The sequence below is a fragment of the Bos indicus x Bos taurus genome, chromosome 10 (assembly GCF_003369695.1).
Source record: "Bos indicus x Bos taurus breed Angus x Brahman F1 hybrid chromosome 10, Bos_hybrid_MaternalHap_v2.0, whole genome shotgun sequence".
Lineage (NCBI taxonomy): Eukaryota > Metazoa > Chordata > Mammalia > Artiodactyla > Bovidae > Bos > Bos indicus x Bos taurus.
The window spans coordinates 54,623,335-54,650,478 of NC_040085.1; the positions used below are offsets into that span (position 1 = coordinate 54,623,335).

At 35.2% G+C, this 27,144-nt stretch overlaps 1 protein-coding gene across 1 annotated transcript in view; it reads right to left on the reverse strand.

Moving 5' to 3' along the window:
* Positions 1-5,995: 5,995 nt before the first annotated feature.
* The window catches only part of FGF7 (fibroblast growth factor 7), a 61,877-nt gene continuing 40,728 nt past the window's right edge, over positions 5,996-27,144 (reverse strand). The window contains exons 3-4 of the mRNA XM_027554055.1: positions 8,371-8,474; positions 5,996-7,124 (exon numbers count right to left, since the gene is read on the reverse strand). Coding sequence (XP_027409856.1) covers positions 6,930-7,124; positions 8,371-8,474 — 299 coding nt within the window. The 3' untranslated portion in view covers positions 5,996-6,929. The remainder of the gene's footprint in view (positions 7,125-8,370; positions 8,475-27,144) is intronic.

The following is a 27,144-nucleotide window of genomic DNA, read 5'->3' on the forward strand; positions in this document are numbered from 1 at the left end:
AATTCCTCTCTGAGTTGAGCATTGAAGGAACAAATAACTGCAGTTCTGGCCAACACCTTGATTATAGCCTTACAAAAGATTCTAGCTAGAGACACCTAGCTAAACCTTGCCCAGGTTGCTGACCACATTAGCTATGAGATAATTAAAATCATTTTTAAACCATTAAGTTTTAAAGTTAAACCAATTTAAGCCATTAAGTTTTAGGACAATTTGTTGTATAACAATAGATAATTAATACGTGGCTGACTGGATATGTCAAGAAAAAGGCCTTCTGTCTTCAAGATAAATGTTATTATTCATCTCATATTTCAGTTATTAGAATACAAGTTCTATTGATATGAAAATTAAATAAATTTTTATCATTTCATAAATTCAATTTGAGGATTTGGAAATTGGAACCATATAATAACCAGGAAGTAAAAGGAAACTGAAATATTTCTCAGGTGAGAGTAAATATAGGAGTTATTGGAAAGAGACTAGGACTTTCTCTGTTGCTTCCCGTCAAGTCTTCTCAAGAAAAAGTATATTTTCTAGACAAGCCACTCAAAGTTAGAGGATGAGTGGAAAAATACGTGGGAGGAGTATTACCTTCATTGAAAGCAGCAGCTTTGCTGGATAAATATAGAAGTGGAATAAAAAGTAGCTGGGGGAGGGGCAATAGAGGGGTAGGACATTGAGATACAAACTATTTTGTCTAAAATAAGCTACAAGGATAAGTTGTACAAGACAGGGAATATAGCCAATATAATAACTATAAGTGGAGTATAACCTTCAAAAACTATGAATCACTGTATTGAACACCTATAAATTATATAATATGTATCAACTATACTTCAATAAAAAAATAAAATTAAAAAAAAAGGAGTAACCTGGCAACAGTGCTAAAATGTCTAGTGAAGTTTTTAGGAACTATATCATATTAAGATATGCATTAAGAACTCAAACCAGACAGACCAATTAATAGGTATTCTCTAAAAACTCTGTTTTAAGGCAGTTGTAGAAATGTTCGAAGCTGATAATCATCTGGTGCCCACAGGTTGGTCACAGTGACTGAATCTATTCTATGAGAGTGGTGGTGTGCTCTGATTCACAGTAACCACTCGTTGTTGTTGTTGTTCAGTTGCCCAGTCACGTCCAACTCTTTGCAACCCCTTAGACTGCAGCGTGCCAAGGAATCCCTGTCCCTCACCACCTCCCAGAGTTTGCCCAAGTTCACATTCATTGCATTGGTGATGCTGTCCAGCCATCTCATCCTCTGATGCCCTCTTCTCCTCTGCCCTCAATCTTTCCCAGCATCAGAGACTTCTCCAGTGATTCATCTGTTCGAATCAGATACTGAAATACTGGAGCTTCAGCTTCAGCATCAGCCCTTCCAGTGAATATTCAGGGTTTATCTTCCTTAAGATTGACTGGTTTGATCTCCTTGCTCTTCAAGGGACTTTCAGGAGTCTTCTCCAGCACCACAGTTCAAAGGCATCAATTCTTTGGCATTCTGCCTTCTTTACAGTCCAGCTCTCACAACTGTATATGTGACCACTAAGAAGACCATAGCGTTGACTATATGGACCTTTGTTGGCAGAGTAATGCCTCTGCTTTTTAACACACTGTCTATGTTTGTCATAGCTTTCCTTGTAAGAAGCAATTATCTTCTGATTGCGTGGCTGCAGTCACCATCTACAGTGATTTTGTAGTCGAAGAAGAAGAAATCTGTCACTACTTTCACCTTTTCCCATTTATTTGACATGCAGTAATGGAGCCAGATGCCATGATATTAGTTTTTTTTTTTTTTAATATTTAGTCTTAAGTTGGAGAAGGCAATGACAACCCACTCTAGTACTCTTGCCTGGAAAATCCCATGGGCAGAGGAGCCTGGTAGGCTGCAGTTCATGGGGTTGCAAAGAGTTGAACACGACTGAGCGACTTCACTTTCAGTTTTCACTTTCATGCATTGGAGAAGGAAATGGCAACCTACTCCAGTGTTCTTGCCTGGAGAATCCCAGGGATGGGGGAGCCTGGTGGGCTGCCGTCTATGGGGTCGCACAGAGTTGGACACGACTGAAGTGACCTAGCAGCAGCAGCAGTCTTAAGTTGACTCTTTCATTCTATTTCTTCACCCTCATCAGGAGGCTCATTAGGACAGGGTGCTTAGGGCTGGTGCACTGGGACGACTCAGAGGGATGGGATGGGGAGGGAGGTTGGAGGGGGGTTCAGGATGGGGAACACATGTAAACCCATGGCTGATTCATGTCAATGTATGGCAAAAACCACTACAATATTGTATAGTAATTAGACTCCAATTAAAATAAATAAATTTAATTTAAAAAAAGAAAGAAAGAAAAAAGAGATTCATTAGTTCTTTGCTTTCTCTCGTTAGTGTGGTATCATCTGCATATCTGAGATTGTTGATGTTTCTCCCGCATATCTTGATTCCAGCTTGTAACTCATCCAGCCCAGCATTTCTCATGATGTGCTCAGCCTATAGGTTAAACAAACAGTGTGACAGCAGACAGCCCTGTTGTACTCCTTTCTCAATCTTGAACCAGTCAGTTGTCCCATACACGGTTCTAACTGTTGCTTCTTGACCCACATACAGGTTTCTCAGGAGATAGGTAAGATGGTCTGGTATTCCTGTCTCTCTAAGAGCTTTCCACAGCTTATAATGATCCACATAGTCAAAGGCTTTAGCATAGTCAATGAAACAGAGATAGAAAATTTTCTGAAATTCCCTTGCTTTCTCTGTAATCCCCTTGCTTTCTCTGTAATCCAGAAAATGTTGGCAATTTGATCTCTAGTTCCTTTTCCTTTTCTAAACCCAGCTTGGACATCTGGAATTTCTTGGTTCACATAATGCTGAAACCTAACATGCAAGATTTTAAGCATGACCTTACTAGCATGTGAGATGGATGCAGTTGTGTGATAGGTAGCATCTTCTTTGGTACTACCCTTCTTGGGAATTGGAGAAGGAAATGGCAACCCACTCCAGTATTCTTGCCTGTAAAATCCCATGGATGAAGGACGCTGGTAGTCTATAGTCCATGGGGTCGCAAAGAGTTGGACACAACTGAGCAACTTCATTTTTTCACTTTTTTTCTTGGGAATTGGGATGAGGATTGACCTTTTCCAGTCCTGTGGCCACTGTTGGGTCTTCCAGATTTGCTGACATAATGAATGCAAAACCTTGATGGCATCAACTACTCATACTGGTCCTTAAATGTTTTTAGCGTCACTGTAGTTCATAGTAAACTTTTATAATATATAAAGTTTTGGTTTTCTTTAACCAAGTGTCATCTGTGTGTAAAGTTGAACTGTGTGAAGTATAGGCTCTCTTGTGTCTTATTCATGCCTAGGTATATGGCAGTAGGATAGTAGTGTAAATGAGGCCACATGATAAAACTTATACATCTTTCTGATATATCACTTTTTTCCACTAGTGTGAATTTTATATTAAAGCAGACATAAGTGTATTATGGAATAAAATGCAAAAATCACATGAATTTTAAGAAAAATTTTCAAGAAATTTTGTGTCTTTGGTGGGATTCCTTTTCATTATTCCTTAGACTCATTCTCTACCTCTACTGTTATTGATGTTTCAGTAGGAAATTTGAGAGGCATTGATTTAGGGTATTTGTGGTTACAGAATTGCCTTTAGTACAGCCAGTTCCAGGCTTCCCAGGTGGCTCAGTAGTTAAAGAATCTGCCTGCAATGCAGGAAATGCACGAGATACAGGTTCGATCCCTGGGTTGGAAAGATCCCCTGGAGGAGGGCATGGCAACCCACTCCAGTATTCTTGCCTGGAAAATCTCATGGACAGAAGAACCTAGTGGGCTTAAATGCACAGGGTAGCAAAGAATTGGACACCACTAAAGCGACTGACGCATGCACAGCCAGTTCCGTAGTCCATCTCTATGTTCTTTAAGAACCAGAAGGGGCAAACACTAAGAGATGGAAACCAAGAATTTATATCCAGCATCCTTTCTTTTCTGTCATTAAGTTGAATTTTTGCCGGCTCAAAGCCTGATAATTTATTTTATAGCATTTTTATGTAAAAATATTTTAGTTCACTAACTGCATTGAAAATATATTTTTTATTCTTTTGTTAACTATTCAGCTTTTTCCTTCCTAATTCTTGAAAACCAATGTATTTAACCAGTTTTGTCTTTCAAAGAACATTTAGAAAAGATTACTCTGTTTATCTGGCTAATTTGCACAATGCTTTCCGTTTGTAAAGAGGTGCATGTAAGAGTTGAATAGGAATCAGAATTGGAAATTTCATTTTTTTACTCCTTTTTATTCAATTCATCACAGTATAGACTAATTATTATATATCAAGTGAATTTCCCAACATGGCACATTTGAATGTAAATGTAAAGGTCATATTTCTATAGGAATACTTTTTTTTAAAGGCTATTAACTAATAATTGTAATCATCTAAGAGCAAGAAGCACATGCTGAGTGAGCTCAACTCTTGTGGCAGCTCTGAACCTAACCTGCTGTGTTATTGGGATCTATTAAAATACAATCTCAATTCCCTGGTCTACAAATGAAATAGTAAGGACTAAGATTCCTTGCAGTTGTAAGACTCTTGAATTCTAAGTATATATAATTAGTACAGATTTTATTTTCTAAAACTTGCACATTAATAAATAAAGGGGGGAGGATAAAGAATTGTTAAGTGTTTCTAGAAACACTACTGGATCATATTTACTGCTAAATATTGATTAATTCAGTCTTGCTTTATAATTTGTTAATAAGTATAACTCTAGTCAGAGTATTTGATCCTAATATAGCTCATAGCTTATATACATACACACTATTTCTGTTTAAATTTCCATATAACCATCTTTCACCCTAACTTTTAAAAATTAGTTAAAATTAGTTTCATTATGAATTCACTTTGATATTAAACATTCAATGAATTAATATAAAAAATTTATTATGGGTAGAGACACTCTGCTAGGCAGTAAGGAAAACAAATAATGAGAAACATCGATTCTTATCTTGGTATGTTCCCAAGATACCAGGCACAGAAGCTTGATCTAGGAACCTAAGTTATCAAGGCCCTGGAGTCAAATAATAAAGACTATTAGGCATGGCATTTCCCCAGAGTATACCTGAGGACAGGCAATCCTTCATAGCTTCCTACAGCCTCATCATGTAGATGAGCCACAAAAAAATCAAATGAATCTGTTATTTCTGTTGACCTAGCCTTTTTATGTAACTCTTACCTATAAATGTATTATGAGATATTTGTATGAAATAAAGGGACTTTAATGACAAATAGTTTGAAATCAAAACCACCATTGTTAGCATATCAGCAGTTTAACTTAGATAAATATTGGCCTTCAATTGAACAATAAAGTACTACGAAGATCTTCTAATGGAAGTATTATGAACTAGAAATTTATCTTTCCAATAAGTCCATCATATGTAGCCTGACCTCAAGCCTTGATTACTATTCAGAGTCTCAAATCCCTAACTATAGACTCCACTTCAGACATTGTGTCTTCCCCATTCAATAGGAAAGCAACTTTCAATGCTGGCATATTTTAAATGGCAGAGATTTCTAGAGATTAGAAAAACTACTAACTTAAGTATGCATATTTTAGAAGTATTTTACTTTTCTTCTCATGAACTTAAACAAAGCTTAACTTTTAAATCCTGTAAGTCCTTTTATCTGCAGTGATTTTACTTATAAGATCCAATTTAGTTGACGAGAATATGTCACAAAACATAGTTCACATTTTTGTATTGTTCCCTGTGAGACGTCTATTGTAAGAAATGCTGCAGGCTGTCATTTTTGTCTGCCATCCAGGATTTGCTGGCCTGACTGCTGTGTACTAGACTTGATGTTGGTCACAAGGGGGAGGGGGACTTGCAGTGGAGCCAGACGGTTTTGTTATTGCTTTAGAATTAAAAGCATATGAAACAGATACAGCTTATTAAGGTTGTTTTTTTTTTATAAATAACATAAACTTAAATAACAAAACAGTAAAGTTCAAATACAACTTAAAATAGAGTTTAATGCTGTAACCAGAGGAGAAAAGCACGATTATTTGCGGGAAGAACATTATTAAAAGCCATATTCCTGAATATGAATTATACAAAAGAAAGATTATGTTACCTCAAAAAAACATAAAAGATTTTTGGATTTTACTTTTAGGGATTATAAAATGTTATCTTGTGGTGAGTGAGATGAAATACAGTATTATCATCATTATTGCTATTTTATATACAAGATTTTTTAAAACATCCTGTAAGCAATACCCTTTCAACTGGAGCAGCATTACGAATTTTGTTCTTGTTAATTGGTAGGTATGAGCATGTTCTAATTCTATACTCTTATAAAACTACTGCTTTGACTCATTTCCATAATGGAATTTTTGAGAATACTTGTTTCTTTTCTGATTAGAGTGGTTCATAATTTTTCACTAGAACGTATTCAAATACTGCTCAACTTCCATAGTTAGTGTTGGCTTGATTATCTGACAGATCATTCCAGCAGCCTTTAGGTCTGACACATCTTATATAACATCATCTGCATTATTATTATTATAGCAGCCATTTTATAAGCAGATAGGAATATTTAAATAATCATTATCAGATAATCAAATCTAACATACTCTTAAGGGTAAATTAACTTAAGAAAAAAACATTACTATTACTAACATCATGATTGTACAACCAGTTTTACAACTTTTTACAACTTTTAGTTACTAAATCTGATTTTTGTGTATATTTTTTTCAAATCTTTCTTTAATGCAGTCTCTTAAAATAAACATAAATGCGCAAGTCCAGCTTGATCAGTTTTTCAGTAGTTTTCCAGCCTTTCTTGGTTAGTTTAAAAAAGAGAAAAGAAAAGATGAAAAAGAAAACAGTCCACTTAAAGAAATCTCCCTGCTGGAACTGGTTTCTTATATGCCATATATGATTAGGTTATTGCCATAGGAAGAAAGTGGGCTGTTTTTTGTTCTTTCTTCGTTTTTTTCCCTCTTACTGGAACCCCCTTTTGATTTAAGGCAACAAACATTTCTCCTCCACTGTGTGTCCATTTAGCTGATGCATATGTGTTGTAATGGTTTTCCAGAATTAATTCTTTGAAGTTGCAGTCCTCATTGCATTCTTTCTGCAATGAAGAACAACAAACAACATTATCCAAATGATTTTTAGGACTCAAACAAAGAATAAACATAATATTTGGTAAAATTAAAACCTACATGACTTTTTTGATCAAGAATAATGCAGTTTGTTGGATAGCATATTTGAAAAAAGATCAGATTTTTTTACAAAGCTAAAATGCTATACATTTAGTTATGTAACATAGTTCCAAACATGTTGCTTTTTGGCAATCAGTTGCTACTATTCTTAAGAGCTATTTTCCTCTAATTAGCAGCTCTCATATTACTATGCCCAAGTCACTCTTTTCCTAACCTTGAGATTTTTATATAATTAGCAGATCCTCTGGCTGAGCACACACACATACTCCTTCCCTCAGCTGAAGTCATATTTTACAACTTTTATTCATTTACTATTATACTACCTGTGATAGTGGTGGAAAATTAAAAAGTTAATTTGCTCATCCATCCAACTTGTCATTCATTCAGTTAAACTTATATTTTTATGTAGTCTATGCCAGGAATACAAAATAAAAGTCAATTATACTGTATCATAGTGGGATAAACTGTTACATATTTTGTATTGTAATAAAGAGGGAACAATGGGAATGCTTATAAGTCAAAATCTATCATTGTGAGATTGTTGTTGATAAACAAAAGTCTGGATTTTTTTCACCAAGAATTTTCATATCAACAAAGTGCAAACTGCATGGACTTTAACAAAAAGAGCTGACAGATGGAAATTTTATATTTTAAAGATCTAAAGTGCAAATGAAATTTTAGAGCTAGAAGGATCCTTGCATGCATGCATGCTCAGTTGCTGACTCTTTGCAGCACTTTGGACTATGGTCCGCCAGGCTCCTCTGTCCATGAGATTCTCCAGGCAAAAATACTGGAGTGGATTGCCACTTCCTCCTCCAGGGGATCTTCCCAACCCAGGGATCAAACCCACATCTCCCGCATTGCAAGTGGATTCTCTACCACTGAGCCATTGGGGAAGCCCAGAAGGATCCTTAAGGGTCAGTTAATCCAAATTATTTTACAGATGATGAAACAAAGGCCAGAGAGCTTAAACAAATTGTCCAAGGTGACACAGAAAACATTTTTCCTTAATTCCTAAATAGAAAATGTTTTAATGAAATCATTGAATTACATAGTGTGAGAGGAATTAATTTCACTTTTACTTTTCAGAAAGGGAAGATACTTTTGACAAAAGTAAGTTTGAGAAATTAAGTCTAAGCTATCATCTATCAATACCTTTGCATAGAGCTTTCCTTCCTTGTTCATTGCAAGATAATATTCACTTTCCACTCCTTTGATTGCTACAATTCCAACAGCCACTGTCCTGATTTCCATGATGTCTGCAAGGAATCACAGAAAGATATGTCAGTTATTCACTTAGTTTTACAGATTATCCAAGAATGACCATTTGTTCTTATTTGTTTCAACTGGGAGTTAAGATTATTAATGTGATTATTTACTCAGCCTGACACCCCGACCCACTCAGAACATGTAAATACAAACACTTAGTCCTTATTAAATGTGGGAAGTGCAAACTATCAATTTTTTTATTTTGCAGAAAAAGATATTTGGTTTCAAAAAAGTTACATATTTGAAGCTTTTTCTTCTCTACAATTATATTTCCAATTTACTATAATCATTGTTCAGTTGCTAAGTTGCATTTGACTCTTGGAAATGTCATGGACTGCAGTATCCCAGGCTTTCGTATCCTTCACTGTCTCTGAGTTTGCTCAAACTCATGTTCATTGAGTCAGTGATGCCATCCAACCATCTCATCCTCTGTCGCCCGCTTCTCCTCCTGCCCCCTCTTTCCCAGTATCACACTCTTTTCCAATGCTTCCACTCTTTGTGTCAGGTGGCCAGAGTATTGGAGCTCCAGCTTCAGCATCAGTCCTGCCAATGAATATCTGGGTTGATTTCCTTTAGGATTGACTGGTTTGATCTTGAGAGTCCAAGGAACTCTCAAGAGTCTTCTCCAGCACCATAATTCAAAAGCATCAATTCTTTGTCACTTAGCCTTCTTCATGGTCACTTACATACATGACTACTGGAAAAACCATAGCTATGTCTATATGTAAAATATATATATATATATATATATATATATATATATATGCTAACATCACTTTGTCAGAAAGTGATGTCTGCTTTTTAATACACTAAGTTTGTCTTAACTTTTCTTCCACGGAGCAAGTGTCTTTTAATTTCATGGATACGGTCACTGTCTGCAGTGATTTTGGAGCCCAAGATAATAAAACTGCCACTGTTTCCATTTTTTCCCCATCTATTTGCATGAAATGTTGGGACCAGATGCCATGATCTTGGTTTTTTGAATGTTGAGTTTCAGCCAGCTTTTTCACTCTCCTCTTTCACCTTCATCAAGAGGTTCTTTAGTTTCTTTTCACTTTCTGTCATTAGGATGGTGTCATCTGCATATCTGAGGCTGTTTGTATTACTCCTGGCAATCTTAATTCCAGCTTGTGAGTCATCTATCCTGGCATTTTGCGTGATGTACTCTGCATATAAGTTAAATAAGCAGGGTGACGATATATAGCCTAGACATATTCCTTTCCCAATTTTGAACCAGTCAGTTGTTCCATGTAATGTTCTAACTTGCTTCTTGACCTGCCTACAGGTTTCTCAGGAGACAGGTAAGGTGGTCTGGTATTCCTATCTCTTTAAATATTTCCCACAGTTTGTTGTGAACCACATAGTCAAAGGCTTTAGTGTAGTCAATGAGACAGAAGTAGATGTTTTTCTGGAATTTCCTTGCTTTATCTATGATCCAGTGGAATTTGGCAATTTAATTTCTGGTTCCTCTGCTTTTCTAAATCCACTATGTATATCTGGAAGTTCTTGGAGAATTTTGACCATTACTTTGCTACCATGTGAAATGAGCACAACTGTATGATTGTTTGAACATTCTTTGGGATTGCCCTTCTTTATGATTGGAATGCAAACTGACCTTTGTGAGTCCTGTGGCCACTGCTGAGTTTTCCAAATTTGCTGGCATACTGAGTGCAGCACTTTAACTGCATCATCTTTTAGGATTTGAAATAGCTCAGCTGGAATTCCATCACTTCCACTAGTTTTGTTTGTAGTAATGCTTCTTAAGGCCCTCTTGACTTCACACTCCAGGATCTGGCTCTAGGTGAATGACCACACCATCATGGTTATCTGAGTCATTAAGACCTTTTTTGTATAGTTCTTCTGTGTATTCTTGCCACCTCTTCTTAATCTCTTCTGCTTCTGTTAGGTCCATACAATTTCTGTCCTTTATCGAGCCCATCTTTGCATGAAATGTTCCCTTGGTATCTCTAATTTTATTGAAATCTCTAGTCTTTCACACTCTATTGTTTTCTCTATTTCTTTGCATTGCTATAATAATAATAACAGTAATATTTAATGTTTACTGAGTTGATACCACATGCAAAGGATTGTTTAAGCACTCTTATATATTAATACATTTACTTATCACCAAGACTATAAGGCAAGTACCCATATTATCCCCAGTTTATAGATCAAGCTCAGGCACAAAGAAGTTAATTAATTTGCCCAGATTCTCTCAGCTGGTAAGTGGCAGAAGTGGAATTTGAACCCGAGTGGTCTGGCTCTTAATCACTATATAATACCGTGAAAGTATATAACTTGTAACATATTTACTTTTGTACTTAAACTTTATAGTAATTATTATTGCTGACATAATATATTCTGAAAGCCAGTTCTGTCCTCAGCTCAATTCAGAGCTGCTCAATTCAAACCCTGCCCTCTTGGAGCACTTTCTCTAGCAGCTAACTGTTCTTCTTATTCAGTTCAGGAAGATCAAAGGGAAGTAATTTATGCAGCAAAATCCAGTTAGTTTAAATTTATATCAATACAATGAAGAATGGGTTCAGCATATTTGTAGTACCTTCAAAATTGGGTAAATATATCTATTTAAGGACATATGAAATAGTTGCTTTCTGAAGATCTTACCACTGTAAAAATGCTGTGAAGAAGTCAGTGTTTACCTTTCCTTTCCTTCAAGTCCCTTTATTTCTGCTATTTCCCTCTTGTTCAATATTACACTTTCTCTTAGATAGAAAGAAGAGTACTGATGCAAAGGCTTAGAGTATCTTTCAGGGCCAGATTTAATTAGGGAATGAAATCTGTCATATTTGCTGGCTTTTCTTTTATAGACCCACTGTCTATAAAATATAACTGTAGAATGATAGAGGTAATGTTAATTACAATATGTAGACACTTTCCCTTCAGGCTCAGTCGTGATAATACATTCATACTGTAAAATCTGGATTTATGTTTACAAGAAGTTCATGTTTATATATAACATAATAAATGTGTTCCCAAATATGTAAGGCATATTACATGAGTGCATTGAGTTGTTACCATAATGACTGTGGTAATATAATGACAGACTTCAAAAAAAAATCAAAGAGATCAGCTCATACAATAGAACGTGAAAAATGAAACAATATGTCAAGTAAATTGGCCATTTCACCTCATTAGCAATATTTTTGTCAACAATATTGTCAACAGAAGTATCATTTTATTCATTAGGATGTCTCCCTTACAAACTAGGAAATATGCCCAAAATGGCTTCCCTGGAGGTTTTTTCCCCTGTGGTTTAATCATTCATTAAACCATTTTGCCTATTTGTTATTTAAGCCTGTATTGTACTAAGAATGAGAAATGAGGAACGTAGGTATAAATTTCTACTACATTTTTAAAAACTTCTCCAACATCTCCTCCTAGAATTTTAGGTGTTTCCCTATCAAATATCCATGCTAATTCTTTGTTCATATCATTAGTGGCATTTATGACTTTAGTGTTTGAACATTTCTTGCTTGAAACAATTTTTTAAGAATTTATCTTTTAGAAAAGTTTTAGGTTCACAGCAAAATTGAGGGGAAGGTGCAGAGATTTCAAGCTGGTTTTAGAAAAGGCAGAGGAACCAGAGATCAAATTGCCAACATCCGCTGGATCATCAAAAAAGTAAGAGAGTTCCAGAAAAACATCTATTTCTGCTTTATTGACTATGCCAAAGCCTTTGACTGTGTGGATCACAATAAACTGTGGAAAATTCTGAAAGAGATGGGAATACCAGTCCACCTGACCTGCCTCTTGAGAAATTTGTATGCAGGTCAGGAAGCAACAGTTAGAACTGGACATGGAACAACAGACTGGTTCCAAATAGGAAAAGGAGTACATCAAGACTGTATATTGTCATCCTGCTTATTTAACTTATATATAGAGTACATCATGAGAAATGCTGGGCTGGATGAAACACAAGCTGGAATCAAGATTGCTGGGAGAAATATCAGTAATCTCAGACATGCAGATGACACCACCCTTATGGCAGAAAGTGAAGAAGAACTAAAGAGCCTCTTGACGAAAGTGAAAGAGGAGAGTGAAAAAGTTGGCTTAAAGCTCAACATTCAAAAAACTAAGATGATGGATCCAGTCCCATCACTTCATGGCAAATAGATGTGGAAACAGTGGAAACAATGACAGACTTTGTTTTTCTGGGCTCCAAATTTACTACAGGTGGTGGCTGCAGCCATGAAATTAAAAGACACTTGCTCCCTGGAAAAGTTATGACCAACCTAGACAGCATATTCAAAAGCAGAGACATTACTTTGCCAACAGAGGTCCGTCTGGTCAAGGCTATGATTTTTCCAGTAGTCATGTATGGATGTGAGAGTTGGACTATAAAGAAAGCTGAGCGCTGAAGAATTGATGGTTTTGAACTGTGGTTTTGGATAAGACTCTTAAGAGTCCCTTGGAATTCAAGGAGACCAACCAGTCCATCCTAAAAAAAATCAGTCCTGAATATTCATTGGAGGGACTGATATTGAAGCTGAAACTCCAACATTTTGGCCACCTGATTCGAAGAACTGATTCATTTGAAAAACCCCTGATGCTGGGAAAGATTGAAGGCAGAAGGAGAAGGGGACAACAAAGGATGAGATGGTTGGGTGGCATTACCATCTCGATGGACATGAGTTTGAGCAAGCTGTGGGAGTTGGTGATGGACAGGGAAACCTAGTATGCTGCAGTCCATGGGGTTGCAAAGAGTTGGACACGATTGAGTGACTGAACTGAACTGAGTGATAGTTTAGAAACTTGATGTGGTGACTTTAATTGTAATATCATAAAAATATCTGGATTAATAAAATATATATCAAATCAATTATATTTCCTCCTACAGAAAATTAAAATGAATTATAAGCAACAGTATATGCCAGTTGCTAAAAAGAACAGAATAGAAAATAAATTCAATAGTTATTCAGAAGAAAGAGGTATTACATATCCTAGGTGGTCAACAGAGGATTTGAGGAACAGACAGAACTTGAATTACATCTTGAAGAAGATATAAGGTTGACATAGGTAGAATGGAAACATCATGCTAATTGAGAGATAAAAGTTTAAGATAATAGAGTCTATGATTCATAACTCATTTTTAGAAGATAGAAATTAGAGCTATCTGGAGTAGGAAATGTATCAAAGAAATAGAAAAAGTTAGAAAAAATGTTAGGGTGAGTTTGTTGAAGGCCTTGATTGCCAATCATGTAAGAAACGAGTTGCCAGTCCAGGTTCAATGCACGATACTGGATGCTTGGGGCTAGTGCACTGGGACGACCCAGAGGGATGGTATGGGGAGGGAGGAGGGTGGAGGGTTCAGGATGGGGAACACATGTATACCTGTGGTGGATTCATTTTGATATTTGGCAAAACTAATACAATTATGTAAAGTTTAAAAATAAAATAAAATTTAAAAATAAATAAATAAAATAAAAACTAAAAAAAAATTTTTTTTTAATTTATTTGTTAACAGTGAGGAGTCTTTGAATGTTTGAAATTTGAAAAATGTCAGATTGTGTTTTAGGAAAATTAATTGGATATGCAGAGTAGATAAAAAGAGAAAATTTCTAGAATTGTACAACCCTGGTTTTCTTCTTATGCTAATATTATGAACTGTCCCATAATTGGCCATTATTTTGATTTTTAAATAGGTCAATAAATAGTTTTAAAATGTCTCAGTTTAATTCTGAATACAGGAAGTATCAGTAGTTGTAAACCCATATGAACAAAAGCTCTTTGGGTCCTCAATAGTTTTTAAGAGTATAAAGTTGTCTCAAGTCTAAAAAATTTGAAAACATCTTTTCTAAATTAATTAAATTCCTTCTGGTCTTTTTAGTTGCACTTTGTACTTTGTATGTTGTACCCTTGTTATTGTAGATACATAGCATTGGTTATTTTATAAATAACTGTACATACATAGATTTATAAATAAATATCCATAGCACATGTATACAGAAATACTCAATATACTCCAAAATGTCTGGAAAATTTCTTAATGATATTTTAAAACATCAAGTTGCAAATTATAATTAACATGTAAGTAAATAGTAAAGCATGTAAAACATTTAGGCTTGATCAACTTTATTACTAATTTAATGTTAGTATGGTTTTAATTAAAGAGTAAGTCTAAGATATGTGTTTGCACTGCTTTGACTTTTGTACCTTGGTCACAAGTCAAGAACAATAAAGAATTCTGTGGCGGATTCATTTCGATATTTGGCAAAACCAATACAATATTGTAAAGTTTAAAAATAAAATAAAATTTAAAAGTTAAAAAAAATAAATAAATGTGTGTTGTGTATTTGACACACTAAAATCCTATATCATAGTATTGTTTTTTAAATATCCTGCATGTGACTGCTCAAATTATTATTAAACGTGCATGTGAGCATGCACACACGATATTGTAAATTCAAAGGAATTGCCTTCAAAGAACATTATACTCTTGATTCTGTATCCTCCTGTCCGTCTTGGATGTCTTCAGTCCCTCCCTTCATTGCCTTTTGTTCACAAAAATATGCTTTCCAAATTGTTCTCTCAATAAAGCTGTTTTAAGATATTCATACACCCTACGTACTATTGTTTCTCAAGACCACCCAACATAAATCTAACGTTAAAATGTTTGGAAATTTTCTTAATGATATTTTAAAACATCAAGTTGCAAATTATAATTAACTTATATAAGTAAATAGTAAAGCACGTAAAATATTTAGGCTTGATCAACTTCGTTACTAATTTAATGTTATTATGGCTTTAATTAAAGAGTAAGTCTAAGATATGTGTTAGCACTGCTTTGATTTTTGTACACTGATTTTTTATTTTTGAAAGCATATTTTTATAATCAAATGGCAAAATACGTCCATAATTTTCATTAGATACAGTATAACTATTTAAAACTTTTATATAGATTTTCTTTTGAAATTACTTGGTCTAAAGTAACTCATTTTATTTATCATTTGCTATTTTTGAAAACTCATTTCTGCAAATATTGTACTTTCTAGGGAATTCTTGCAAAGAAAAAAATTATCTGATTGTTTTTGTATGTTATGAAAAAGTATTATTAAATTTAATAAATAAAGAAGTTGGCATAATATATTTTATAAGTTAAATATTTGATAATCTCTAGTTTTTAATTTTCCTGTCAAATTTTACTGTCAGTGTCTAAGTTTCAAAGTTTTAAATACATTATAAGTACTTGATGTTTTCATGTGCACTAAGCTTTGTGCCTATGGGCCAGATGAATAAAATGTTCATGCCTCTAACTCTGAAATCTTTTCAAAAGACTGCCCTGCCCCCTTTTCCCCACTCCAGTACTCTTGCCTGGAAAATCCCATGGATGGAGGAGCCTGATGGGCTGCAGTCCATGGGGTCGCGAAGAGTTGGACATAACTGGGCGACTTCACTTTCACTTTTCACTTTCAGGCATTGGAGAAGGAAATGGCAACCCACTCCAGTGTTCTTGCCTGGAGAATCCCAGGGACGGGGGAGCCTGGTAGGCTGCGGTCTATGTAGTCACACAGAGTCAGACACAACTGAAGCGACTTAGCAGCAGCTCCCTTTTCACTTAACACCAAATTTCTTGAACATATAGACTAAATTTGTTCACTTTTCCTCAATTTAACACTTGCATCCTAACTTTTAATCTGCTTAATGGCTTTATCTCTTCAAGGCCAGCAGTGACCTCATAAGTGCCTAAACCAGGGTAAGTGCCTATTTCCAATAGTCATAAACATTCTCTGAATATTATGGCACTGTCAACATCCCTCATTCTATTCCTAATTCTCACTCTTTCTCTAATCCTGCACTATCCTAATCTATACATTTATTTTAAGATGCTTAATTTTGTGTAGCCATATGTATCAGTCTTTCTTGATAATTTATGATATTGTTTTTTATGCTTAAAAGTATTTTTCCATTCTACTATCTGAAATACATTTATTTCTTGCTTTTGTAATTTAAGTTTAAAATATATCTCTTAAATTCTTTTGGAATTAATTTTGGCACATGGTTTGAGATGGAACTCTAAACTGATATTTTGTTCCTGAAAATAGCTAGCTAACTTTTTCAACATTAGTTATTAAATATTACATTGTTCATTACATTGTAATGAAAGTCATTACATTTTTCAACTGATACAGTGCCTCCCTCTCCTTTACCCTATATTGGCTATCTTGTTTTGTCTATTGTTGTATCTTTCTGTCTATATACTCACATTAATGTATTATAGATTAGCAACTGCTGAAGTGCCTCATTACACTTATCAGATAGCTCTGATCCTAGGTATTACTACATACTCTCAGATATATCCTCTAAAATTCTGCAAGATAATCAATACTTTTTCCATATAACAGCGCTTCAAAGAGATTAAGACATTGGTCATACCAAGGCAAAGCATCTGTAGTTTCTTCAGTCATACATCATACACATGGATTCCAGAATCTCCATTAGTTATATTACTTACCTAAAACCAGTTTTTTATTTTTATTTTTTTAATTTTATTTTATTTTTAAACTTTACATAATTGTATTAGTTTTGCCAAATATCAAAATGAATCCGCCACAGGTATACGTGTGATCCCCATCCTGAATCCTCCTCCCTCCTCCCTCCCCATACCATCCCTCTGGGTCGTCCCAGTGCACTAGCCCCAAGCATCCAGTATCGTGCATCAAACCTGGACTGGCAACTCGTTTCTTACATGATATTTTACATGTTTCAATGCCATTCTTCCAAATCTTCCCACCCTCTCCCTAACTAGATCAATATAGTTAGCCCAAGACAGAATACTGCTCATTATTTCCCTTAATATAGGCCATAAACTACAGTAATATAATCTGTCTTCCTTAATAATATTTTTAATCATTTCATTATTTTAGAATATTTATATAGTAAAAAGTGTGCCTATCAAAAAGAAATTTTATTTCGGGCTTCCCTTGTGGCTCAGCTGGTAAAGGATCTGCCTGCAATGTGGGAGACCTGGGTTTGATCTCTGGGTTGGGAAGATCCTCTAGAGAAGGGAAAGGCTACCCACTCCAGGATTCTGGCCTAGAGAATTGCATGGACTATCCATGGGGTCACAAAGAGTCAGACACGACTATATTTTCAAGATTATTTTATAAAGTTTAGTATAATGATTCATATTTTATGTAAATAAGTATCAAATATTCCCTTCTAACACATGATTATTTTACAATATATCTTCAAATTAATTATTTTTAAAGCATTATTTGAGGATAAATAAATTTCAAAATGATCTTAAGTGGTATATGCAGATTGAAAATGTATTAAAATAAATGTAAGTTAAAATATAAATCACATAGTGTTAAAACTGAAGAAATACAATTTGCTATTCTAATCTGATTAATAGAATCCTTCTACAATTTCATCTAGTTTTTAAATGATGAGGTAAGAGAAATTGTTGTTCAGTTGCTAAGTTGTGTCCAACCAACTCCTTGTGACCCCATGGACTGTGGTACGCCAATCTGCTCTGTCCTGCACTGTCTCCTGGAGTTTGCTCAGATTCACGTCCATTGAGTCAGTGATGCTGTCTAATCATCTTATCCTCTGCTGCCCCTTTCTCCTTTTGCCTTCAATCTTTGCCAGCATCAATGTCTTTTCCAATGAGTCAGCTCTTTGTATCAGTCTGCCAAAGTACTGGAGCTTCAGCTTCAGCATTAGTCCTTCCAACAAATATTCAGTGTTGATTTCCTTTAGGATTGACTTATTTGATCTCCTTGCTGTCCAAGGGACTCTCAAGAGTCTTCTCTAGCACCACAATTCAAAAGCATCAGTTCTTTGGTGCTCAGCCTTCTTTATGGTCCAACTCTCACATCCATACATGACTACTGGAAAAATCATGGCTTTCACTATATGGACCTTTGTCGGCAAAGTGATGACTCTGCTTTTTAATATGCTGTCTAGGTTTGTCATAGCTTTTCTTCCAAGGAGCAAATGTCTTTTAAACCTGTCACTGTTTATTAAATTCACCAAATTCTTAAAGATAGTTTAGATTTCCAAGCTTCTTTAGTTTTTTTCTTCTTGGCTTCCTTCCTGAATTAGATTTTTTTTAACCCTCTCTAAAAATACTTATCTTCTCTACAAAACTGTAGCTAGAAAACAGTCTCAGACTTTTCACTTTTACATCTAGCCAAAAACAAATAAATAAAGTTTGTATTCATATTGAATGTTATTGGTAACCATCTCAGACACAAAGACAAACACAACAAATACACCCCATGTCACTCCAGATAGTTCCTGATGTTTTTACATCCTGGAATTTCTCCTGACTAGTTGCTGAGTTCCTGGAAGCATTTATTTCCATTCTTTCTGGATGATTCCCTTCTCAATGCCTATATGCTATATTTACTTTCTAGGAAGTGGAGCATAATACCGGAATGAACCACCTTGTTATCTAACCTAGCATCTTTCACTCAATATAATAGAACACAGTTTCTCAACATACACTTCACAGCAATGGTTCAGATTATTTCTATCTCATTTACTCATCCTTCTTACTCTGCCCATTTCCTCAGGTTCTAGGCCCAATAGATGTTGAGGCCAAGAGAGAAGAATAGGGAATTAGAGAAGTCAAGGATCATTGTAAACCTGGCTAATTTTGAGAATGCGCACATGAGAAAAAGTTAGGGTGCGAATGATAACGTGTTTAAGTTTTGTGAAGTTTGAAGCGATGGCAGTTCTCTGTATCTTGTTCTTGAATTTTGCATAAGCAAATCACTCTGTGATCTAAATTCACAATAAAATTCTGGCTATGCTAGATGTATAAAGTTGACAGAAATGTTTGTTAGTAATAAAAAATAATTTTGCATAGCACCAAAGAATTCTGCGTGATATTGGACTTTTAAAAATATGGCAGTAATGTTAGTGTTTTTTAAAGTTTTCATATTTACTCATCATTCCCAGTATTCACAGTGTTAAAGGGAAGTATCTGTCAGTATCACTTGAAGTGGCCTCACATGTACTCCTCTAACCCTTTAATCTGTAGTCTACTGTCACATCCTGGAATGTCGTCATTATCCATACTCTGATCACAATCCCAAGGTCTTCAAAAGATGAATGAGTCAGAAGGTCTCAGTTTGATTACAGTTGTATGCAGGGCTTAAATTTTACTTGTGGGAGTGATGCTGAAACGTGTATAATTACTCTTTCTATTCAATACCATCATCTGCTGATAAACTGGGATCAATGGACTCTTTAATCGTGCTGTGGAAATGAGAATTCTTTGGATTGAAGTGGCTAGGTAGTCCTCAGTTCTTTCCTTACAATTATTTTTCATTTTGAATTTGCTAATTATTATGGTAATATATTTTAGCCAATAGCTTCTCAGTCATATTATTGCTGTTATCAACTACTTTTAAAGGCGTAACTTCACCCCAGTGTTCATCGCAGCACTGTTTATAATAGCCAGGACATGGAAGCAACCTAGATGCCCATCAGCAGATGAATGGATAAGAAAGCTGTGGTACATATACACAATGGAGTATTACTCAGCCATTAAAAAGAATACATTTGAATCAGTTCTAATGAGGTGGATGAAACTGGAGCCTATTATACAGAGTGAAGTAAGCCAGAAAGAAAAACACCAATACAATATACTAACGCATATATATGGAATTTAGAAAGATGGTAACAATAACCCTGTGTACGAGACAGCAAAAGAGACACTGATGTATAGAACAGTCTTATGGACTCTGTTGCAGAGGGAGAGGGTGGGAAGATTTGGGAGAAGGGCATTGAAACATGTATAATATCATGTATGAAACAAGTTGCCAGTCCAGGTTCGATGCACGATACTGGATGCTTGGGGCTAGTGCACTGGGACGACCCAGAGGGATAGTATGGGGAGGGAGGAGGGTTCAGGATGGGGAACACATGTATACCTGTGGCGGATTGATTTTGATATTCGGCAAAACTAACACAATTTGTAAAGTTTAAAAATAAAATTAAATTAAAAAAAATAAAATAAAGGTGTAACTTCTTCATGACAAGTTCTTTGTGATTAAGATTAGTTTATTCATTTATGCCAATGTGTGTGTGTGTGTTCAGTCATGTCCAACTCTTTGTGACCTCCTGGACTGTAGCCCACCAGGCTACCTTGTCCATGGAATTTTCCGGGCAAGAATACTGGAGTGGGTTGCCATTTTTTAGTCTAGGAAATCTTTCCGACCCAGGGACCAAACCTGCATCTCTTGCATCTCCTGCATTGGCAGGCAGATTCTTTACCACTAGCACCAACTGATGCCAATAGTTGTTATAAATGAGCACCTCAACTAATTTTAGTCCGCTTTTAGCGAAATCAAAACTTTAAGTTTTTTGAATTTTTAGTGACAGCTAGTAATTTAATCCATAAGTCACTGTTTTGTCTTTGACTATAAAAAGAAAGATGTTTTTACTGTTCTGACTCTAAGAAAGGGAATAAAAATTGTTGTGCTATTAAAAGCCAAATGATTTATTGGTCTGAGATTTAGAATGAAATAAAATAATTCTTATAAATTGTATATAATTTTTTAGAACCAAATATGAAATATTTTGATAATTAAACTAATTTTAATGTTCCTCTCCTTCAAGTAGAAATGGAATTATGTTTAATTTTCAAAGTGTCTCTGAAAGAAGTAGCAGTTTATTTATAGACAGTACTCAGTGAAAAGAATGATATATTTACCTCTAATCAAGGATTAATTATTTAAAGCAAATGTGTCCAAAAGCAGAGTATCATAAATCTTATATAGACCACTGTAAATAAATTGCTTATAAGAAGACAAAAGACTCATATACTACTACTTTAAGTCTGTGTCAGTGTTAAATTAATTTTTAAGATGATTTATGAGTCATTTATTTTCTTATAAACAACTTACATGTGGAACTTATATATGAACCAAGTTTTATCAAGATGTGAAAATTATATAAGATGTATTTGCTTAAGGATTCGTAACTGACAATATTTTGTTTCCAGGTGTCAACCTGAAACATAAGCAGGTGATCTTTAGTAATGTGTACATGCTGTTTAAAATTGACTTCTCAAAAGTTATAGTAAAACAAACACCAAATTATCTTAGATTGAAATAAATTTGTTAAGCAAAGTGACTGCTTAACATGAAGACAGATTTTATTTTCAGGCTAGTGCTGGATTAGGACCATTAGGTTGGTATGCTGTGCACGTGCTGACTCCGCTGCAGAGTGGCAATAGTTCAGTGTTTGAGTTGGGAAAAAAGTAAGTTCATTTTCCCTGTGTTTCTTTATAGGATGTCACTTGGATAGGTGGTACAAAAGACTTTGTGGAGGTGGTGACCTCTAGCAGGTTCCAGATTCTCTTACTTTTCCCAGGAACCCTAGAATTCACTATTGTAAGATAACACAATTGATACATGTGGTTGATAATGCTAATCTTGTCTTTGGATCACATTATCCTAAAAAAGCATGCTCTATAACTGTTAAATAATAGATCTAAGACAGAACTTTGGAATACACTAAAAGAAATTAGAAAACTAATCAAATCAAAGCCAGCAAAAAAGAAACACAAGTACATAAATTATTACCAAAACCCAGAAAGTGTAATTCCCATCAAACCAGCATGAAACTCAAAACAGTTCCACATGATTGCATAATTGTTAGTATCAAATGTAACTGAAATGTTCCGCAACCAGAGAATTGATTCCACACTATCATCATCACTGGGGGGTGGGAGGGTAAATCAATTACGGTTCTTATCACTCCTATATCTATTGTATAATGATGTGGAAAACCACTTAAATAACTTGTTGGGTTAGGTAAAAAGAATCGTGTCCTTCATTCGGGAATTTTTTAAGAAAATAAATGAAACACTAGAAAATCTTTAGAAAGTACATTGGCTTGTGGTACAGTGATGGCAGTGTTTTGTTTTGAAAGAATTTAAGTTACAACAGCTTGTTTCAGCAGGGTTAGAACTATGCCAGGATTAGAAGCAAACTATTCAGTTGTGCAACAAATAGGATGATTCCACTGGCATATTACTGAGTAATGTCATAGGAACACCACTGAACTGTATTACACAGAATTAAATTTCTATACCAATTTATTGACCTTTTCCTTATCATTTACAGCCTCTCTGGAACATAAAGGAGCCGATTTTCCTCTTTGCACCAGGGAAAGCATATTCCCTCAATCAGCCAGAAGGAAATACTTTGCTTGCCCTGTTATCTTTGTAGGTTCTATACTTTTATTCAGAAAGAATTCTTTATGTTTGGCAGATGTAAAATATGTACATCTGCCAAATACAACACTTTACTATGTTCTAAAAATGGCTCCAAAATTATCACAAGTACAGATACCATAATACCAGTAGATGTGAGGTAAATATCAGATTTTTATGTGAAATAGAAAATAATCTCTTCCTACTGCCTAAAAACTCTCTCCCATTTTCTGACTTTTCCTGAAGCCTCAAATACATTCCAAAGGAAGCCAAATTTTTTATTACATAAGACTAGAGAGAAGGCTCAAAATACAAATATACCAGGGAGACATAACGCAGAGACATAAATTCATATGTGTTGTAAGTGTCTATATCTTCTCTGAGAGCAAAATGTGACTGTGCTAATGGAATAAGTATAAGGACACCAAGAATGAAAGAGGAAATGGTCACAAAAGGGAGAAATTATGGACACTTTCTTTCACACTTTGCTTACAACTAGCTCTAGGAGTCAAGTAGGTTTCACGTAATTCACAGAGATACCAGCTTAGAAGATGAACCACACATCCACATTATCCCTCTATTTTAACTTTGTTATGTCCTATGAAGTTTTGCTGGCATGTATATAATGTAATCTTCCCTCTTTAATTTATATTTAAATATTCTGCCACCCAGGCAATAAGACAATTCTAAACACTTGGTTTTTAGATCATGCTGGTAATCAGCATTGAAAAATTAAAGCATGATTTAAAGCCATTTTGGTCATTGGTTCTTAATAAGTCTTAGGCACTCATTCTTTGCTAGCAGTCTTAACAAAGACTCTTATTAATACTGAGTAGTTATATTTTCAACAGAATGAAAATGGAAAGTAAAAGAAATTTTTAAAATATGAATTTACAGAGAAAGATACTGAAACTATAAAAAGGCAGTCCAGCTACCCGAAACTGTACCAGAAATAATCACATTTGCCCTTTTTGTATTACGAAGTTTGTGTCTAGTACTTCTCTTCCATTTCCATTACCATTACTTTAGTCCAGTCCTTCATTATTTGTACCGAAACTAGTTCTTAACCAGACCACTCTTCAGTCTCTCTGACTTTATATTTACCTATTTTTATTCATAAAGGTCAGGTGGTCTGGTATTCCCATCTCTTTGAGAATTTTCCACAGTTTATTGTGATCCACACAGTCAAAGGCTTTGGCATAGTCAATAAAGCAGAAATCAATGTTTTTCTGGAACTCTCTTCCTTTTTCGATGATCCAGCAGATGTTGGCAATTTGATCTCTGGTTCCTCTGCCTTTTCTAAAGCCAGCTTGAACATCTGGAAGTTCACGGATCACGTATTGCTGAAGCCTGGATTGGAGAATTTGGAGCATTACTTTATTAGCGTGTGAGATGAGTGCAATTGTGTGGTAGTTTGGCATTGCCTTTCTTTGGGACTGGAATGAAAACTGACCTTTTCCAGTCCTGTGGCCACTGCTGAGTTTTCCAAATTTGCTGGCATATTGAGTGCAGCACTTTAACAGCATCATCTTTGAGGATTTGAAAGAGCTCAACTGGAATTCCATCACCTCCACTAGCTTTGTTCATAGTGATGCTTTCTAAGGCCCACTTGACTTCACATTCCAGGATGTCTGGCTCTAGATGAGTGATCATACCATTGTGATTATCTTGGTCGTGAAGATCTTTTTTTTACAGTTCTTCCGTGTATTCTTGCCACCTTTTCTTAATATCTTCTGCTTCTGTTAGGCCCATACCATTTCTGTCCTATATCGAGCCCATCTTTGCATGAAATGTTCCCTTGGTATCTCTAATTTGAAGAATTGATGCTTTTGAACTGTGGTGTTGGAGAAGACTCTTGAGAGTCCCTTGGACTGCAAGGAGATCCAACCAGTCCATTCTGAAGGAGATCGGCCCTGGGTGTTCTTTGGAAGGAATGATTCTAAAGCTGAAACTCCAGTACTTTGGCCACCTCATGTAAAGAGTTGACTCATTGGAAAAGACTATGATGCTGGGAGGGATTAGGGGCAGAAGAAAGAGGGGACGACAGAGGATGAGATGGCTGGATGGCATCACTGACTCAATGGACGTGAGTCTGAGTGAACTCCGGGAGATGGTGATGGACAGGGAGGCCTGGTGTGCTGTGATTCATGGGGTCGCAAAGAGTCAGACACGACTGAGCGACTAAACTGAACTGAACTGATTCATAAAGGACATGTTATAATGGTTATTCTTTTGCTTCCAAACTTTCAGTGGTATACCCTATTAAAAGCAAAACAAAATAAAGCTTCTTTTTCTTGGAATTCAATGCCCTCCAAAATTTGACTCCAGCCTACTTGTACAATTTTCTCCCATTGTTCCTCTACAACTTACATGGGCCTTTGGCTCCAAACTGATTTGCTCGTTGTCTTTCTCTCCCATACAAATTGCCAGAAACTTTTCTTGCATCTGCCCACCAGTTCCCGTAATTACATAGAGTCTCTATTTCAGTATTTTCCAAGTATTGCCTCATGGACTGGCTGCATGGAATCACATGACGAACTCTTTAAAAATTTTCAAATGCCCAGTTCCTACTCCTAAGAAAGTCTGATCCAATAGGTTTGAGGGGAGGCTTAGGAATCAGTATTTTAACAGCTTCCATTTAGCAACATATTTCTTTCAAAGCCAAATTAAAATTCAAGTTTCTCCATAATTTTTTACAGTTTTCTAATCTGTCATCATCTATTTTACTTTAAGAATGCATTGCTATACTACAAAAGCAATCACCTCTATTTTATTGTTCCTCATAATTTTAGCCTATTTTTTAAATCTGATTTACAAGCTATTTGAGGAGAGATTACCTTACAACTTCTGCAAATCTCTAGTACTTATTATAAGGCTTTGTACTTGGCAGACTCTCATTAAGTGCTGAAGGACAGAATAATGCATAAACCCCATGTTAACTAGTGTGTCATACTTTAAATCAGCAAATGTAAATTAATACTCCAGGATTCAAAGAATTAATGTGTGTCTTAATCATGCTAAACATCAGAAGAACCTAAGGGTAAAGATTGATTAACCAGAAGTATTTGTTAAATTTCCCTTTAATTTTCATTACATTTTTGGAGATCATCTAATTAGATAAGAAGCACAAAATTCCATGGTTTATTCAAACTATAGTTCATCTCAGATCATATTTTATTATGCCAACTCAATCAGCTCCATGTTTGATTCCAAACATCTCTAGTTTTCTAATCAGTTATAGGTTTCATTTTTAGTTTTGGCTAAACCTCTCTTGAACCTATTTATATTTTTCGCATGCAGTACTTACATGTGTAACAACTCACATATGCTTTCTGTTTGCTGTGTAGTATAGCACGTCTATTTCTCTGCCTTGCTCCTAGAACATTAAGGCTTTAGGTGCATGCTAGTTCTAATATTTCATAAGTTGACTAACAAGTCTCTATTCTGCTTCTCCATATTTTTATGATTTTATAGACACTGAATATAGTTCATCTTAATAAACATTTATTTATCTAGATCATAGCCCAGATTTTTTAGCATGAATCTTACATCATTCATTCATTCTAATTCTAGGATGCTTCCATTGTACTGTGTAGTCCCTATTCGTGCTAAGCAAAGAGGATAACATCTGTCTTCCAGATGTAAATATACCATGTTGTTTACACAGAACTATTATAATATGTTCTGTTTTGTGTCTTACTTTCTTCCTGATGATGCCCATTACTTTATTGGTCTCTTGACTAAAAGTATATATTAATATCTTTAGGAAGACATCCAGAGTGATTGCTTGATGCTTTTTCATGAGGAAGTTATTGTTCAGAGCCCTTTGTCTTATAAATATAATTTAAATTTTACTGCAAACTCATGAGAAAACTCATCTGCCAGTTTTTGGCTTAGGTATATACACATATTATCTCTTCCAGAATCTTATCATCATTAGCTTATTTTACTAATTTAAAGATGGTAGCATAATCTGTAAACTTGGAATTTTCACCACATATTCTTACTGTTAGAAAATGTTGACTAACTGTGATCATTTTAGTGATCCCTGAGGAATCTCACCATTATATATTTTCAAAGAATTCACTCAGACTAATTCTTTATTTTGGGTTTGTACTTTTTCTTTAACCAGTGATTCTCAGAATGATAGGCTAGGTGTTGGGGATGGGGCAGGCATTTTTGAACATCCTTCAGGGAAAAAGATTTCAGAATTACTAGGAGTTTTTAAAACTGCACATATTTCATGAAGATTCTAATATTTCCTCCCCATCCTTGAAAAGTCATGCCCTGCTCAACCCATCCCTTATGGGATTATTGCTGTAATTAGACAATGATACTAATAAAAGTATTCTGTATACAACAGGTATTTGAGGGTGGTCAAAGTTCACAAAGGCAGGTTTTAAAAGTATCTCTTCAATGAAAATGATCAGCTTTATTTTAGGACTGTAGTATAACTTCTTTAAAAA